Source organism: Anopheles marshallii, chromosome 3 (assembly GCF_943734725.1).
Source record: "Anopheles marshallii chromosome 3, idAnoMarsDA_429_01, whole genome shotgun sequence".
NCBI lineage: Eukaryota > Metazoa > Arthropoda > Insecta > Diptera > Culicidae > Anopheles > Anopheles marshallii.
The window spans coordinates 29577769-29596530 of NC_071327.1; the positions used below are offsets into that span (position 1 = coordinate 29577769).

Consider the following 18762-nt stretch of genomic DNA (forward strand, 5'->3'; position numbering starts at 1 on the left):
TTTTGAGGCTTCCGCGAGCGAGCGGAAGCGTTACAAGTGCCGTACCCGGCATCGTGTAGAGACAATCGGAATGGATCCTATCCGTAGTTTGAGTGGGCACCGAAACAGAATCCAAACACTGTACAGATTACCAGGTAGATTGGGTTGGGAAGCGAGCCTGTAGGAAGCCAAATAGGAGCCAGAAGGCAACACACTGGTTCATGGAGAAACTGGAAACGATTGCCCCATCCGGGTTTCGAATGGGTGGAAGCGAACATCGATGTTGTGCTGCATGCCAAAGAGTTTTTAATCAGCTAGCTAACGTAAGAAATTGTTTTAAGACACGAACCCATGAACATACGCGCAGTTTACAAATCATATGCACTTAGCCAAAGCCTTAAGAAGCGCGTACGGCGACTCGCGACTGTAGTCCGTTCGATCGTACCGTCGAAACTATAGAAATACCAAATAAAAAGCCCCCTTACTAACTGAAATAGACGGTTAATGGTGGATGAGTGTTTATGATAGCGCGAGTTGCCTTTGTCCGTTTGCTGGAATTATTACTATTTTCTCCTTCTTTCTACACTACAGTACATTTAGATAGTGCTTGACGTTTAGCGAACAAAGCAATATTAACTTGTATACACTGTATCGGAACTATATCTCTGTAAACAGCAGCTACATCTGTATGAATCCCTTACTCTCTTACGCTATCGATATATTTTATCTTCCCCAACTCTTTATAAGTGTCTATCAGATGTATTTTTATTAACTCGTAAGTAAGTTATCAACGGAAATATAAAGTAGAGCTATTTTAAAACCAGAAATCTCAGAAATATTTTTACTTTAATTGACCAACACCAACGAAAGAAAGAATTGAAACATTATATACATAAAATTGATTGGCAATCAATGGAATTGAGTTTTATTTCTACCTTTGATATGAATGTTACTACAAACTCCATCAATAAGTTCATAAATATAGAACTCATAGTATAGAGAAAATGAATTGGAGAGATAAATCTTAAATAAAAGTTATAAATATCTCTCGTTTATTCTTGTTTCTTTTTATAAGCCATAAAGACCCTAGATTCATAAATCATGGAGCTGATAGATTTGAAGCCTTCGCGTCCTTGGTTCTTCTGGCCCTACTGCTCGGCGTTCCACAGTACGATTCCAAATTCTTGATAGTCATCTTTTATTAGGTTGTATTTTTACAACTTTGAGGGTATTTGGTATTTCTCCTCTCTTCTAACAAGTTGAGGGATGCTATTTCTCCACAGATGATAGGACAGCATCTTCACCTCAATGTCAGACACTATAGCACCATAACTCCATTGCAATTTGGATTATCTTCATTAAGCCTCTATTGATGTGGACAGCTTAAAACCACTGAATGTTTAGGACGTCCGACAAGTCATTCTTATGTCTGTCAATCTTGTCTAGTTTATTATAATTATTTAATTAATTTTAATAGACTGGAGTTTTATGAAAATCTGTAACTGAATTATAATATTTGTAGTATAATATAACTTTCACAAGACATTCTGTTGTTGTTGTCTGTTGAAGTTTGTCTAATAACATGTGTGTCTATAAATCACTCAAAAAAGACAGCAAACAAGCTGCACATCCTACATTTCGTTCCCACAAGTGGTAGCCGTGGTGGTAGTTGTTTTCAAAACATAAACCCAAAGCTGAACGGCAACATGTGGTCCATCGTAAGACAAAAAAAGGGGTTTTCCTTCGCTTCGCTTCGCTTTTCCCGATGACACTTGTCTCAATTTATGTCGATGAAAAATGGAAACCAGCAACCGAACCATCACCGAACCGGTGCGTTCAAGTGGCTTAGCTACCCTCGGGCCAATTAGTTTACCGGGTGTTTAAGTAGGACATGGGTCTCTTGACGTACAGCGTTCTGCATTCCGGTGTCGTTAACTCTTCAAACTAACAACGGTCGCTGATTTGAATCTCAAGAGGACGGACTGGTGGAGGGAATAATTATATTCAAATTTACGCCATCAAAACCGCGAACCCGCGGTTCCCGCGCAGGTTGTATCCCGATTGTTTCATTTCCAGATTTTCAGCGTGCACTTGCTGCAAACATATAAGGGTACACCATGCTGCACCACGGGCTATTACCGCGATTGATGATCGGAAGAATCCAAAGTTATCAACAGAATTTCGTCCACGAACTCTTACACTTCCGATCCGATGCAATTTCTTGCCTAAGGAATTTGTGAAACTCGACCCGATTGTCGAAACTTACGGCAGCGACTTACGATCTTAAGGAAGGTAGCAAACGAGCCAAGTAGTAATCATTTGCAACGAAAACGGGGTCGGACATTGAATTTACATTTGTGTTCGCAACAGCTTGCGGATCTGTATGCTTGCTTCGAGAGATCCTCCGCCACCGCGGTAAAGCCGTGCAATAAGGCATTCGAAACTTTTCCCATCCGGTCCACAGACTAAAGTGGCGGCGATGGTTTATGCCCGCTGAAGGATGCTGTTTAATGCAGAAGTTGTTGTCGTCTGTGTGCTTGAGCACAGCCCCGGATGTTTGGGTACAGATTGCTCTGCATGGAACTTTCACCGACGGCACAAGAACTTCTCGAGTGTATCGAGCACTGGTGCTCGTTTTAAGGTAAATAATGTAACAAGGTTGGTATAATATGCATTTTCCGACACATTCGGCTCGGAATGTCTCAAGAAACTTGGCGGGAGTTTTAGTGATGGCTTTGGAACAATTTTATGTGTGTTTCGGTTGTGAGCGAAATCCAAACAAGGTTTTTGACGTGGTTGTATTGGAGTATGTTTTTCAAGAATTGGTTTTGCAGTTTTGATAGTGCATAGACCTTTTGGATAATTTTAGTACCGTCAATATAGCAATAAATTGTGTTTTATCAGTTTGTATTGCTGTTTTATTTTTCATTGTTCATCTAAATAGCTCTTTTATGCTTGTATTGAATCAGTAACATCAAAATCTTGTCTATTTCGACATATTTTACTTTATTCGATTTTTTATTTGCCATTGCATAAATCATATGACACACGGTATTACACTTTAATCGAATTGTTTGTTGAATGAATTTATGTATCTAAATAAATTTATTTAATTAATTATATATTAATTAATTAATTATAGCAGGATATACGATGATGCCTTTGACATTTGTAATAAAGAGTTGGTAATCATAAATTTCAAGCAAATGATACAGAAATTGGATTTTCAACTGTAAGACTCTTGAAGTAGTCGTATATTCTTTGATAAGGATTGATTTCTGAAGCATGTACCAAATTCCTAAATTTTCCGATTTTGGAAATAACAAGGGCGCATAAATAATCCCTTCTCCATTAATATAAACAAAGGAGCGATGGAGAGTCTTGAAGGGGTATAAAGGGCTATGTTTGAAAGAAGATAAAACATGACGGATTCATCAAACAATTATCCTACATCAAGAGCAAACGGTCAGCAAGTGCAATCACTGTAATAATATTAGAGCTTAGTCAGTTTTACAATAATGTAGCTCTGCAATACTCCTATTTCCATAAATTATTTAGTTCTAGTTATCAGAAATCTCAATTTCATGTTTTCCTTTGCTAGCTACAATAATCCTATTATCTTTTCAATCATCTCGGATTGTTTCCTGTAGAATGTGAATTCCACGATTGGTTGGTGTGAACAGCAAAATGCAAGTCACAATACAACATAACCAGTGTAACATTCAATTCCACATCATGCTTAACACTCACGTCACATGCGCGGTTGTAACTGCAGCAGCACAAAAGCATAACGTGTTGTTAGTTTCAAACAAACAAATGCGTTGGTCCCTCCGCGTTCTTCAGCATTGTGTAAATAATAAACACATGCAGCGTGGTCCTGTTGTAGACCACCGTGCTTGTACGGTGGAAGGATGCATTCGTGGGCTGATCCTCACTGACTGCAGGGACTTTATAAACACGATAATTTAATAACAAAACATTTAAATGGAAATCCTCCCAACAATCGGACTGCTCATCGATGGGGGGAGGTGTGGTCGGAGTGGAAGGTGGACAGTAAAATGACGCGAACCTCACCCGTCGGTATCAGAGTTGTGCCATGGCCATGGATGCCGGGTAAGAACCGGAAATGAGAAATAAGGATTAAAAATGTATCACCTTCATTGTGTACCAGCCGGGTATGCATGTTACACTGACTGAGCAGTGCAGCATTTCACGCCATGTTTGTAAGCATTGGAATGGAGAATTATGTAAATCGGTACCATAAAAACAAATATAATCCGCCGGGTCTGTGCTGGATTGGAGTTCGGTCCGCTTGTCCGGATAGGACGGAAAACACATTTACAACCGGCAAGAGTCGGTGCTTTGTTTGGCAATTAATTTTCCCCGGGCACTGTTAGTATTCTCACGATCCTTTACGATTTCCCCTTTAGATCCGTTAAAGGGAAACGTTTATCGTGGCGTGCAGATGAGTCAGCTGCTTTGGGACATACTGCGGTGGGTGGAGGAGATTGCTCTTTTCGGAGGGAGTTGTGATTGGCAAGCATAAGATATGATGTAGCTAAATTTAGCGATCGAGAGTCGTTGCCTTTTTTGGTCAATTTCGCCAATTTGCCCAATATCGATTGCAGCTTGTTAGAAAAGGTCGGCTCTCTATTGCACAATGTTACTCTACACATCTCTCCCAAAAATTGAATTGGTTGAATTGTATTTCATTGCGTGTCACAATTACAGGTGCAGTTGTTGGGGTATTTAGAAATGGTCATACATTTTGACTGTGCAATTCTTGTCTAGTTTTACAATTAATTTATTTAGATTCCAATAAGACACCTGCATTGTAGAGTCTTTAGTGTCTGTAATACAATTTTTTTTAATGAGTAATACTTTGTCCCATCTTCACACATTAATAGCCATGGTTTGTATTGCTCTGTGACTTTCGCATCAACCCAAGAACGCTCGATCAATTGATGAGCGAACTACAACTCACAGCCGAGAGATAAGATAAACCGGCGAACGCACACGCATCACGCAGAGACTTGGAGTTGGAGCTCTCGCTCTCTCTCTCTCTTTCTGCGCGAATTCCATCGCACAACTACCATGCAGTGTAACTCTGCGCACTGGAACAAACACTTTGAAAATGACGCGCCGGCCCTATTTAAACCACTCCAGGGGCCACTGGTAGTGTCAATTCAATCAACAACGATTGCTCGGTAAGGGCAACGCCATCTCTTCACCGTAGACAGTGATAGTGAACAGTGATAGGTTCAGCTACAGTGATACTCCAACCAAGCGCCCCTAATCATGGCCAGCCGGAAGATAACACCCATGTTTAACGATTACGTGTACGAAGCGATCCGACGGATCGCGGTCGAGCAGGGCTTTACGCCGGATCTGTTTTCGGTGGACTTTGACGAGGAGACACGGCTCGAGTGTGACGGGTACGTGAGCTTCGTGTTCAAGGCCATCATTAATGGCGACGACCGGGAGTTTACGTTGTGGTGCAAGGTGCCCCCGAACGATGACAAACGTTCGCTGGAGCTGTTCAAGCGTGAGTGTTTCTTCTACCGCGAAACGTTGCACGGGTTCTACGAGTTCCAGGCGGAGAAAGGTGTGCCGGAGGAGTCTGGTGAAGGATTTTACGCGACACCGAAATGTTATCTGGCACACTGCAACACGGACAAACCGGAACCGGAGGCGTTGATCATGCTGGAGTACAATGAAGCGTTCGAGACGTGGGGCTGGGACAAGCTGGAACCGATCAATCTGGAACATACGCGTCTGGTGATGCAGCAGCTCGGTCGATTGCATGCGCTATCGTTCGCGATGAAGGAACAGCGCCCGGAAGCGTTTGATCAGTACAAGCAGGCCGGTGTGGTCGCCGGAGAGCAGGATAGTGGTTTGACCACCCTTATGAAGGAGTCGTTCGATCGCGCACTCACCACCATGAAAACCCGGTTCGAGTCGGAACAGGAGCGTATCACCGCTGTGAAGGATGCTGTGTTCGAAAGTCTCAAGAAGTGTTGCGATCCGGCCACTGCTGAACCGTACTGTGTTGTCACGCACGGAGATTGCTGGATCAATAATCTAATCTACTCGCATAATGAGGTAAGCAAACGATAAGCCGTTTGAGCACTTGCATCGTTTCACCCAAAAACGTATGATAACGCGTATCGTTTACAGAACAACGTGGCAACGGGGGTTATATTGACTGACTGGCAATCATCCCGGTACGCTTCACCCATCCTGGATCTGTGCTACTTCTTCTTCATCTCAGCAGGTGAACAGTTCCGGCGGGACCATATGGATAGTTTGCTGCATCATTACCACGCCTCGTTGGCAGACTTTCTCACCAAACTCGGTGGGGATGCGTCGCGTCAGTTCCCGCTGACCACACTGCTGAGGCTTATGAAGCCGTACCGCGATTTACTCGGGAGCTAGTTGCCTGCATATCCCGCGATCGCGTTGCGAGTTCGTTAGCCATATTCCGATGTAATGGAACGCATCGGGAGCGCTGTGGTCGGAGCTGTGGTTACCGATCCGATGTGATGCGCGGGACCATCGTTAGGCACCAAAATGTGCAAGGTGACGTGAAATCGTTGCTCAGAGGGTCAATGAACAAGTCCTGCACGAAAGACACGTACGTTTAGACATACCTGAAGTGAGGGGTCCGTTTGATTGTACGTTCGTAAATATAAAGTCAGATAAGATACCTCTCGTTTGAATGATCGGTGTTGTGTGTGGTAGTCTCATGGTGACTGGAAAGAACGTTCGCTGGATGGTATCTTTGGCGATATTCGGCAGCACGTAGTGGAATTCAAACATGACTGATATGAATATGTCGACCATAACAACGCATGACGATTGGGACGTAACATATGCACCTACCATCTGTGTACAATATCACATACAATGAAGACGACCAACTATTAGAAATGTGCCGTAATAGACATAACATAAGAGAGGTGCAAGTAAATGAAGTCAATAGACGAGATATTTTTTTATTTTATTCAATGATCTATAACATAAATAGGCTGACTATTTGATATAATAGGCTAAGATTTGATTAACAACCTCCGATCCATTAGTTTGAACTCCGAGGATTGCGACCATGAGATGGTCCATTCAAGATCTTCTCCCACCTGGTTGTAGTTCTTTAAATTAGAAAAAATATATGACGCATTTAGACGATTTTAATCCATATCTTAGAACAACTGCCAAAACGCATAAATTAAACCAGAGTGACTACGAACTTTGCCAAGAATTTCTGAGCAATCTTCAAATAAATTCAAATAACGAACATTCCAACTGATAATATCTTTAATTAGAAATCCTACACTTTATGAACTCGGAATAGCTCACCCCGGCCAACTCGATATCCTTAAAGAGAAACTATCTCTGCTGGATAGCATTCCATTAGCATAGCCGACGCAAGAGTACAAAGGCTTTAAACGCTTTAAAAAAGATGAGATGCCTCAACCCGATATCCGATATCCAAGTGTGTCTCAAGCAGTAAGAAGAGTTTGGTGGCAAACGAACTTCACGAACGATTAAGCAGCAACTCGGTGCCACACGTTAAAGGGATCGTTGCCAATTTCTAGAAAGTTTGCTGCAAAAACTTCTTCTGCATGAGCAGCGTTAGTATATTGCGTGTAACTAACACCCCAGTTACAGCAGATCGCTTGGAAAAAGTGTTTGCTAAGAAGTAAATGAACTACTTTGCAGACAAAACAACCTCTTGGCAGACACTGTGCAGTGATTTGTTGTTCCGCATGAAGAATGAGCTTCCCGGTAGCTTCGTTTGCGTCGTATTGCCTTTCCTTCCAACACGTTTTACTTTTACCGTTTTCATTCAGACAATGTTTTACTTCTTTTTTCTAAATCCATGCCCTTCTCCTCGCCGTTTCGTTGTCCGTGGTGCCATGAGGCGTGTCATGTTTTTGTAAGAGTATTTTCTTGTTGCTTCCCGTGCTGTCCGCCTTTTCATTCACATTTTCCACCCATCCCTTGAGCAGGAGGATTCATTCGAAAAAAAGGATGCAACAGCACAAATATGCAGATTAAGTCGAGATGGTTGTGTTTGCGTTCACTGTCGTTCCTGACCGGCTTCATAGTTTCCATAATCGTCGATTAAGTGCCGTGGCTCGGGCCGGGTTTTCTTTCACCTTGTGCCTTTGAAGGAGGGAAAGCGTACAAAAACAAGGTTATCCCTACTCACTTGAACGGATTCCGGGAACAGATTCCGTAATGCGATGCAGTTCAGTGCGTGAGATGAGTTGTTTTGTTCATCCTCTATCCACTGCATGCGTATTATTCTTCAATCCTTTTTTTTTCTCCTTTCCCAAGTTCCTTGGTCCCTCCCGCACCATTCTTCGTTCGGAGCACGTGCTCAGATGTCAGTGTGGTACGAGCGGTACTGTCGTTTAAGGTTCACTTCCTGTGTGCTGCTACGCTGTCATGTGTTTTATGCTTTTCGGAACAAAACTCCGCTTTTCTAGTCACTTTTTTGATCTTCTTCGGCTCTGTTGCGAAGGAAAAAATGTGTTTTTTTAATTCACAATAATAAAAAAAAAAGAATGAACCCCTACAGCACATGATAGTTTGATCTGCTTTAGAAGCCGCTTTAAAGCGTTCTGTGCTGTCAGGAAACGGCGTCGTCGGAGATCATGGGCAGTACATTTCTTTGTTTATAATATCACTGCCAGCATTGTCATCCAACATCTTCCAGTAAGGTAAGTGTTGGGTTTCCTTGAGGACTAATGGTGGTCAATCCAAAACAAAGTCATCCGAGCAAAGAAATTCGGGAACTTGGATTAGAAATAGACCCATCAGCAATCGCTTCCTGTCAAGTGTTGTGGAAAACGGACACACGAGTTAGATTATTATACAGTAGCGAACATTCCACCCTGAAGCCACAAAACCCGAAAAATACCCTTCTGTACAAAAAAAATCTCCTCCAGCCTATGTGTTGAATATGCTTTAAAGGGTATGAAGGGTAGTAAAAAGTCCATCATAGCATGAATTTTCAATCTGTTCCTTTTCTTCGGTATAAAAACCTTTAAAGCAAGGCTAGATTGTATTGCCCATTCCTGCATTAAAAAAAAAGCTTGTCGGTAACACATTGATGAGGGTTGATGGTTGAAGTGATTGCATGAATTATATATTTGCTCATGCATGAACCGTTTGGGAAATCTTGGTCAATCGTTTTCTGCTGCTGTGAAGATTATGCACATCGAGAAAGGTGTTTGGTCGAATTAATGTTTTGACCATCCTGCCGTTGACTGTTTCAAACCAATCAGTCATTCGTTGGCTGTAATCATCAATCAACAAGGAAAACATCGTGCCACAACTTCATTTCAACAAGTGGCTTTGTAAAATCAAAAACACTTCGTCAAAAAGGGAACTTTTCTTAAAGAAACGTTTTCTTAATTTCATCAAATAAAGCTTCACTTCATCAATGTTCAATCATCTGAAGCAATGTTTTCCCAACGTATTTGATATGTAAATCACGACCACATGGATGGACTACAGGACAATGATTAGAATTCTCTAATTAATCAGTTCAGCGGAAAAAAACGCAATGCATGGAAAATGTCTTGCTCGGAGACGAACGATAGAGCTTTTCATTGTGTAATGCGATTTGCATACTTTGAGGCGTTTATGAAGTTCAAGCTTCATTACAAGCGCTCTATAAGGGAAAAGGATTGTCTACGCAAGCAAAAGCGATAAAATGCACAGTATTGCTATCTTTTCTATAAATAATACCTAATTTATCTTCCTGGAATACGCTGCCATGTTATTACATTAAAGTTCAGTGCTTTCGGAAAACATATCTATCATACAGCACCCTATCTGCACATTCCATCATCAACTTCCGCACAGGTACGAATCGAGTACGGGCGTAACTCCACTCACAAAGAAAGATGCTTTCTGCCCACCACATAACCGCCCAATACCCATCAAAACTGTCACACTCGCTCAAACGCGCCCAAAGAAAACAGTTTGACAAAATTACACAGACAAAGTGACAACCTGCAAATCACTTCATCCTATGCCCGTGCCGTTCGCGACACGCAAAAACCGCAGCCGAAACGGTACACACGGGCACCGGTACGTGCCACATTAACCGGTACCACACGCAATCAAGCGTCACTGATTCATCTGTTCGCTCGCTAAATTGAGTAGAAGTTTGATTATTTTTAGCACACCGGCAGCACCGGCATAAATTGGTTAGTGCTAGAGCTTGGAGCGACGTGGAAAGGAAAACATACTTTTTCATCCTTTTTCGGTATCTTTCCGGCGGCAGGTGTTTTTGGTGCTTTTTTGCACGCACATTCGCTTGAAGAAAATTAGAAAAGAAAACCTCCGAGTACAGCAGAACTTTGTGGCGGGAAAAAGCATCTTTTAACTTTGATCAAGTTCCGTTTCCCACAATCGGGAACTCGAGATACAGAAATAACTGAGCGCTGTCGAGATTTTCTTTCCCACTTACGTTTGTCCTGCGAAATGCCTAAACAGAAGTAGAAAAGCACCTCATATTCATCAATAGCGAAGTGGTGTGGTAGCGGAAAAAAAAATGAAGGAAAATTTGATAAATTGCAACGCGCGGTAAGTTCGTGAAAATGGCGAACACACCGAGGCGTAATCGAGTACAGTTCGGTTGGGTTGTTTTGCTGAAGTTTTGGGGTGTGTAATTTTGGGCTTGGCTCATCGTTTTTCTTATGCTTGATTTGCAGAGATAAGAAGCGGATAGGATGGATTTGGTGGTGTACAGTAAACCGCGTAGTAGGAATGCCAATTAGCCGTTGCTTTGCTTTAATCAAAGTTAGGCTCGACTTTAACATTTCCTTTGTTGTTGTTGCATAACGGATCATTTCCAAGTATAAATTAAAGTGTAATAAATTGTATATTGTTAGAGCAACATATAATAGAAGGATAATTTAATTACACATTTCAAATATTTTAATCAGATGAATGCACTCTATTTCATTGCCTTTGTTGCCTAGCTAAGTAACAAACAGTATTTGAATAGTGTTAATTAATATTTGAATGTTGCTAATTTCTAATTAAATTAACATCAAAGAGATTTTTTTTTGTAACGACGTTTTTATGCCAAAACATCAACCGTGCGGAGCAGAGCTAACTCCGACGGGAAACAAAATAACTTCCATAATTTCAATCAAACCGAGGGTTAAGCGACCGTCTAGCCGCACCACAGGGACCGGCTCAGCGTAACTACTGCACACCGCTGGCAAAATGTGATCTTAATTTCTCGCCCGAATGAACTCATCATTTATTACCGACGGTCCAGATCGCGGCCAAAGGCCTACCGTCTTCAATTGCCTACCCGAGCGTCTCGATTAATCGGTTAAGGATTCTCGTTCTCGGGTAAGGAACCACCATATTGGTGAGCCGTTGCTTGATCGATGAGACCATTATTCAGTGTGACATAGATGAACTGCGTATCTTCGGCTCTACCCGGCAAACCGCATCGATATTAGTTAGACACATCACTAGCATACACACACACTTGCAAAACGTTTTTCTTAGAACGTATTTCTATAAATCAGCAACTATTAATAACTATTAATGTTTTTTGATAATTTATTGTGCTATATGGTTCAATGTTTTGTTTGGTATTTTACTGTGATTTAATAATTTCAAAAACTTTTTATATTTACGATCTAGTTTTTACGTAATAATGGAAAATAATATAAAAATTTATGTAAGGCGAAATTTTTGACAGGTGTACCGCTGCATTGGAACCGCTGTACAAAAGTGAGCGAGAGTAGGAGAAAGAGAAGCAACGATGTGACGATGGATTATAAAACGTGGAATTTGGGTAATAAAAGGAGAAGTTGCGATCACGTAGCGGCAGCAAGACGTTCGTTGTCCAGTTGTCGTTATTTCATCATCCAGATCCGAAAACTCCTCCTTTACATTTGGTGTCAGAAGTGGGATAAGAGTCCTATAGGACAGAAGATCGTATCGATTCCTATTGGATAGCAGAAGAATAGCGGTGCCTTGTGGATAACAATAGGATAGTAGTGCCTATCGGATAGTTGCGCGTAGCGGTGCTTATCAGATAGTGGTGCATATCGGGAGTTATCGAACAGTGGTGCGTATCGGTGGTTATCAGACAATAGTGCGTATTGGATACGATGGATATCCCATCAAGTGTAGAAGAATTAGTGGAGCAGTTTACTCGTACCGGCTTGGTAAAAAGGTGTGAGTCCTTGGGACTAGGCACAAGCGGCACGAAGGAAGAGCTAGCAGGCAGGATAATAGAGCATAGTGAAGGGGCAGGTCAAGACACCACTGGGATGTGTGATTATTTGGATGCGATAGCAGGGTCCAGCATGACGGCGCATGAGAACGTAGATCGTGAGGCCCGGGGCGTGTCCATCTCCTTCAAAGATGTGCAGGACTATTTGCCTACTTTTTCCGGAACGGAAGACGTGAGCGCGTGGGTTGTTGAGTTTGAAACGAGTAGCAAACTGTTCAAATGGCGCGACCTGCACAAGCTGGTCTACGCCAAGCGCGTCCTGGTAGGCGCAGCCAAGGCTTTTGTGAAAAGCATCCCAGAAGTTTGTTCGTGGGATGAACTGAAGTGTGCGCTCGTAGACGAATTTGAAGAAAAGGTGTCCAGCGCAAGTGTTCACGAATCGTTGCGTAAACGAAAGAAAAATGCGGAAGAAACATACGCCGAGTATATTTACGCTATGTGTGAATTAGGCAAAAAGGGACATGTTGACGAAGAATCCCTATGTGAGTATGTAGTGCAGGGAATTGACGATAAACCTTCAAACAAAGCGTGTTTGATTGGTACGAAAACTGTAAAAGAGCTGAAAAGTCAAATAAAAACGTATGAAAAATTGACCGCGCTGATCCGAGAACAGCAATCGAAACGACCGGGTACTGCTAAGAACCCAGAAGGAAACAAACAACAGACGCCAACTGTTAGTGTGAAATGCCGTAAATGCGGGAAAACGGGGCATTTCGCAAAAGATTGTCCGAACAAAGCAGATGGACCTGTGTGTTTTGGGTGCGGCAAGCCAGGCCACCGTGCTAGGGAGTGCAGTGAAAAATCTAGTGCTTCGGGGAACGCGAACCTAATCAGTGGTGATAAAGGAGGAACGGTCACCATGAAGATCGTAGAAAAAGAGTTGATCACTCTTTTTGATACCGGAAGCCAGTATAACCTCTTGTCAGAAGGTGCTCAAAAGGCTATCGGTTGTTTGAGCGTCACACCCACCGAAATGTGGTTTAACGGATTCGGAGGGAACCGAACCGCAGCTTTGGGCACAGTGAAATCGAAAGTGACAATCAATAACGGCGATTATCCGGAAATTGAATTTTACATTGTTCCCACTTGCAGCATGAGCTATAATGCAGTGCTTGGGAGAGAGGCGTTGAAAGTGATGGACGCTACCGTAACACAACACGGGATAGAAATACGCCCCAAAAAGAATAAGGAAGAGGAGCGTGATAGTGACGTGTTTGTGTGTGAAACGGACCAAATAACGGTTCCACCTAAATGTCGTGAAGAAATCGCTAGTGTGGTGAACCAATACGAGGAAACTCGGTGTGAAGACAATTGTCCAGAGAGTCCGGTGAAATTAACAATAGTGCCCAACGAGCGTATGATTCCTTTTCGACACTCACCAAGCCGATTGACATACCCAGAAGAAAAAGCGGTGGACGAACAGGAGGAAGAATGGAGAGTGAAAGGAATTGTACGAAATTCATCCTCGGACTTTGCTAGTCGTGTGGTCGTAGTGAAGAAAAAGGATGGTAGCAATTGTGTGTGTGTAGATTTTGGGAAACTGAACAGTATGATTCTAAAGGATGGATTCCCGATTCCAATAATCGACGATGTTTTGCAAAAACTTCAAGTGTTTATGCGTTTTGTGAACTTTATTTTTCGGAAGTTTGTGAATAACTACGCACAGATTGCGCGTCCCAAGCACTCACCAATCTGTTGCGTAACGGCGTGGAGTTTAAATTGGAGAAACAAGAGTTGGATGCGTTCGAGCAACTAAAGCAGGTACTGGCAAGTGAACCGGTGTTGCGGCTGTACCAGAGAGAAGCGGAAACAGAGCTCCACACTGACGCATCGAAAGAAGGATATGGTGCGGTTTTGCTTCAACGCTACGATGGTAAGTTTCACCCTGTATTCTTCTGGAGCAACGGATGCAAGACAACGGATGCAGAGGCACGAAAACACAGTTATGTTTTGGAAGCTAAGGCGGTGTATCTTGCGATCAAGAAGTTTCATCATTACTTACTAGGTGTTCAGTTTAAGCTGGTAACGGATTGTAGTGCGTTTAAGCAAACGCTTCAGAAACTGGAAGTTCCACGAGAAGTGTTACCGTGGGTAGTTTACTTGCAAGATTTTTCTTTTGAGACAGAACACAGATCTGGGACCAGGCTCAAACATGTTGACAGTTTAAGTCGTTATCCGCTGCGTGTAATGATCGTAGGGAGCGAAGTAACAGCGCAAATACGAGATGGGCAAAGAAAAGATGAGATGATAAAAGCGGTATGCGAAATACTTGCTAAGCAACCATATGGATCATATAAGCTCAAAGGAGGTCTATTGTATCATACAGCTGAAGGAATTGATTTGATAGTAATTCCAAAAGGAATGGAAAGAGAACTAATTGTGAATGAGCATAACAATGGGCATTTTGGTGTACAGAAAACTATACACAGCCTAAAACAAAAATACTGGATACCTCATGTAGAACAGAAAACCAGACGAATTATTGATAACTACGTGAGATGCATTATTTACAACAAAAAAGTAGGGCTCAAAGAAGGATATTTACACCCTATCGAAAAGGGAGATAGACCGTTGCAGACGTTGCACGTAGATCATGTAGGGCCAATGGATCCGTCTAACAAAAGATACAAATATGTTCTAACCATAGTCGACGCATTTTCGAAATTTGTGTGGTTGTATCCCACAAAAACAACAAGTGCTGAGGAAACAGTTAAGAAATTAGAATGTTGGTCCACCATATTCGGAAATCCAGAGCGAATAGTTAGTGATAGAGGGACAGCTTTCACTTCATTACTCTTTGCGGAAAATATGGCCTTGTAGGGGACTATACACAAGGCGTCAGGAAAGGCCGAATGTAAGGCGAAATTTTTGACAGGTGTACCGCTGCATTGGAACCGCTGTACAAAAGTGAGCGAGAGTAGGAGAAAGAGAAGCAACGATGTGACGATGGATTATAAAACGTGGAATTTGGGTAATAAAAGGAGAAGTTGCGATCACGTAGCGGCAGCAAGACGTTCGTTGTCCAGTTGTCGTTATTTCATCATCCAGATCCGAAAACTCCTCCTTTACATTTATTTTATTCAAAATTAGTTTTAACAAATAAATATATTGCAATTGAACTAAAAATATAATCAAAAGTATACTAAACAACTAATAAAAGTTAAAAGATAGAGCAATACAGAACGAAATTATAAGAAATTTAATAAAAACAATAAAAGCGTAAGATAAAAATAGGAAAAAAGGTAAAAATACAAAGATAACAGGAAAAAAGCTTAAAAAAAGTTAAAAAGCTAAGTAATCATGATCTTGATAATGGAAACTTCCGAATTTGAATTTGTACTTTTGTTTATATTAGCTTTGAAGTCGTCTCATTTATCTAAGCTATAATTGGGTTGGTAATTGGGCTTGATACACAGACTTAGGAAGAAACGAAATTCATTTGACAAAGTTATCTGTAACGCTTACTCGAACAATGGGTATAATGTTTTTATGCATTCGCAAAATTATAATCTACTCCGCCTTATTAACGCTTCATAACACCGTTCGAATAATCTTTCTAGCTAAACGCATGTTCATAATTTAACACCCATGGTCCTAGACATCTTTACGTACAGCACGTCTGCTGCACAAGAATGACGCATTTTTCGCGTAACGTGATCCAACGCTACCCGAGGCATTTTGCCGGTTGGCGTTCCATGTCGTGTAACGGGAGCACACTCCGATCGGCGTTGGGCATGTACGGTGTGAATTTATTCTTAGCTTCAAAATTACAACCATCCGTGGTGTTGTAATGCTCTCGGATGAGCTTGTTAAGCCCGTTCTTGCCGGTAACATTCTCGAAATGTGTTCTCTACCGATGCCTTCGAACACGTGGCAACGCGTTCCAATGCACAATCGACTAAACGGAACGGAAGCCAATGTGGCAAAAGAATCCGCCTGACTGCATGGAGCACATTTTGCCGATCGTATCAATGCAAATGGTTTCAACTTTTGGTGGAACTGCAATCCACTTACACTATCTAAGATGATGCTTGACTGTTCGATTTCTTCCATTTTTCTCGTGGCAAGTTTCGCACCGTTCACTATACCGCCGAGCCGAGGATGTGTGCCAACTATTGCACAGGGCAAGATCAAATACTTCACATTCAAGTTCACATTTCAATAAAGCCAATGTAAGAGTGTAGCATTTGCATGCGTGTCAGCAAAGTCTTTGGAAAAGCTCCCAGAATCGATAAGGTGGCATGGAAAAATAGCTCTCCTTCTTGGTGGTAAGATAAAGTTTCACTACTTCACACAACTTAGAGCATCCTTCTCCACACATCGTATGTGGTATGAATGCTCGTTATATGAATGTCAAGTTCGCGATTGTTCAACGAAGTGCTTGTATGCTTCGCATCCGGCACTGGAGCTTCAAAGCACCCTCACTCTTATGCATGTACATACACAAAACGACCGAATAGTTGTGGAAGTTCATAATTTTGGCGTGTCTTTCTTTCGTCTTGATTTCTTTTTCCCTCCCAAAATTTCATCCTTCTACCAAATTGATGTAAGGCATCGCCATCGAGTGGAGTGTTTTCTGCCCCATGGCGGTGATCCAATCGAGCCGTAAAGCCACGGATGGCAATGAACATAAAAAAATCCGGTGCGGGTGGATAAAAATGGAAACAAGCGAAGCTTTCCTTCACATCCAAAAGGTAACCGTCGAAAATGAAATGAAAAAGTACGTACCATACCGTACAACAATTTATATGATAATTTTCCCTCCAGCACCTGCATTCCGGGGTTTTCCGACCTTTGCGGCCAGCAATTCAAGGTTAAGGATCCGTCTCTATTCCACCAGTTTCGGTGAGTTTTGGACGCGTCAGAAAGGGCAAGAAATATTGTACATATTGTAATATGCTTTACCCACCGAGCGGGCAATGGCTGGTGCTCAACCGTTTGGGTTGAGGAGCTTATTTTTAGCGTGATCATTTTGGGCTAGTAAAATTTTGGCCCACTTTTTTAGCATGTTTTTCTAGGATCCACTCGAAACAAATTCAATTTAAACGTAACAGAAAAATGGCTATCCCCTGATGCCGCTTACCGAAGGAAATCTGACACGGGTTAAACGGGGCAGTGATTGATATAAAAACTCGACTCCATCAACGTCATCATCGAAGTTATGCCGAAAGGTGAATTATGCTGATTTAAAAAAAAAAACATGGTTGTGGTTAGACTGCTCCATACAGTTTTTCCCCTGTGAGGCATTTATTTAAATTTTTTATCATAGATTGCTTAATTAGTTTTATGCTTTTATGTCTTTCGATAGCTCTTGCAGTAGAAGATAACATCATGCATCCTGGCGTCCTGATTTGACAACTATCATGATAGTTATTGTATAGCAGATATTGCAATGCAGAATTAAAAGGGTATAATTTCAAAAATATGTAAAAAATTTTTTTAAAAAATCAAAATTGACATTTCAGAATATCTTTCCAACAGAGTTTTGTCAACAACCATTAAAATCCTTCACATTAATTGAACTTATGAAATTAATAACCTTCACTTGAAAGACAAGAAAGGACCTAGCCATCAAGAACCTCTTAAGACAGGGCCTTTTAGATCTCATCTTCTGGAAAGATTCTGAATATAGGTTTTCATAATTTTTTTTTCAAGAAATCCCTTCATTTAAACAATTAAAATAAGCATATTGCACGTGAACTACTTTATTCAATGCGATGTTAGTTTATTTTGGTATATCGATTTAAGGATTTGATTCCACAGAACCTCAAGAAAATGCAATTAAAAATTGAAAGGTTTCTCGCACATTCTTAGAGTTTAAATTTCCTGAACCTTAGCCTTTAATACAAAAAGTTGTAAGGCAGCGTTCCGTGCAATGTTATCATTAGCATAACAAGCAGCCTGTTACAAATCGGGCCCAGTAAACGACGGTGCTGCACTTCAGGCATGCATGCATTAAGCAACTCATCACCAACAAACCGAATGGAGAAAGTTTGCAACCTGCTCGGCATGAACCTACTTTAGTCATGTAAATTGCTGGCATCAACAGCGGTACGTTTTGCCAAATTATATTCCATCCCATAACAACATTTCTCTCGCCGTTTGTTTCAGTGCCACGCCGTAAACGTGAAGAGTAGAATTAAGCAATCACGAACCGTTCGGCTTTAATAAGAAGCAGCACATTTTAATTCATAGTGCTACGGTAACCTTCGACCAAGCTTTATTTGTATTTAATTTCCTCCCTCAAGCAGGGCATCCTGGTGCGATCGTTTACATAAAATCGATAACTCCCATTCCGGCCCGAGCCAATCTCCGTTGATAGACGGGCGAGGTATAATATTTTCCATGGCGCTGAGAAGCAAACATAATCGCACCAAAAGGACTCCTGTTGCACTGGGATTTGAATCTATTAGCGAATGCTGACAATGCAAACACACGCGTGCTAATGGAGGTGTAAAAGTACGTACCGGAGGTGTGTTTGGGAATGTAAATATGACGGTGAT

The 18762-nt window shown here is 41.7% G+C and overlaps 1 protein-coding gene across 1 annotated transcript; it reads left to right on the forward strand.

Moving 5' to 3' along the window:
* The first annotated feature begins 5268 nt into the window (after nt 1-5268).
* Nucleotides 5269-6414, forward strand: LOC128712221 (uncharacterized). The gene is made up of 2 exons (XM_053807116.1): nt 5269-6081; nt 6157-6414. The coding sequence occupies exons 1-2, from the start codon at nt 5278-5280 to the stop codon at nt 6412-6414; spliced, it is 1062 nt and encodes a 353-aa protein (XP_053663091.1). The 5' UTR covers nt 5269-5277.
* The last annotated feature ends 12348 nt before the right edge of the window (nt 6415-18762 follow it).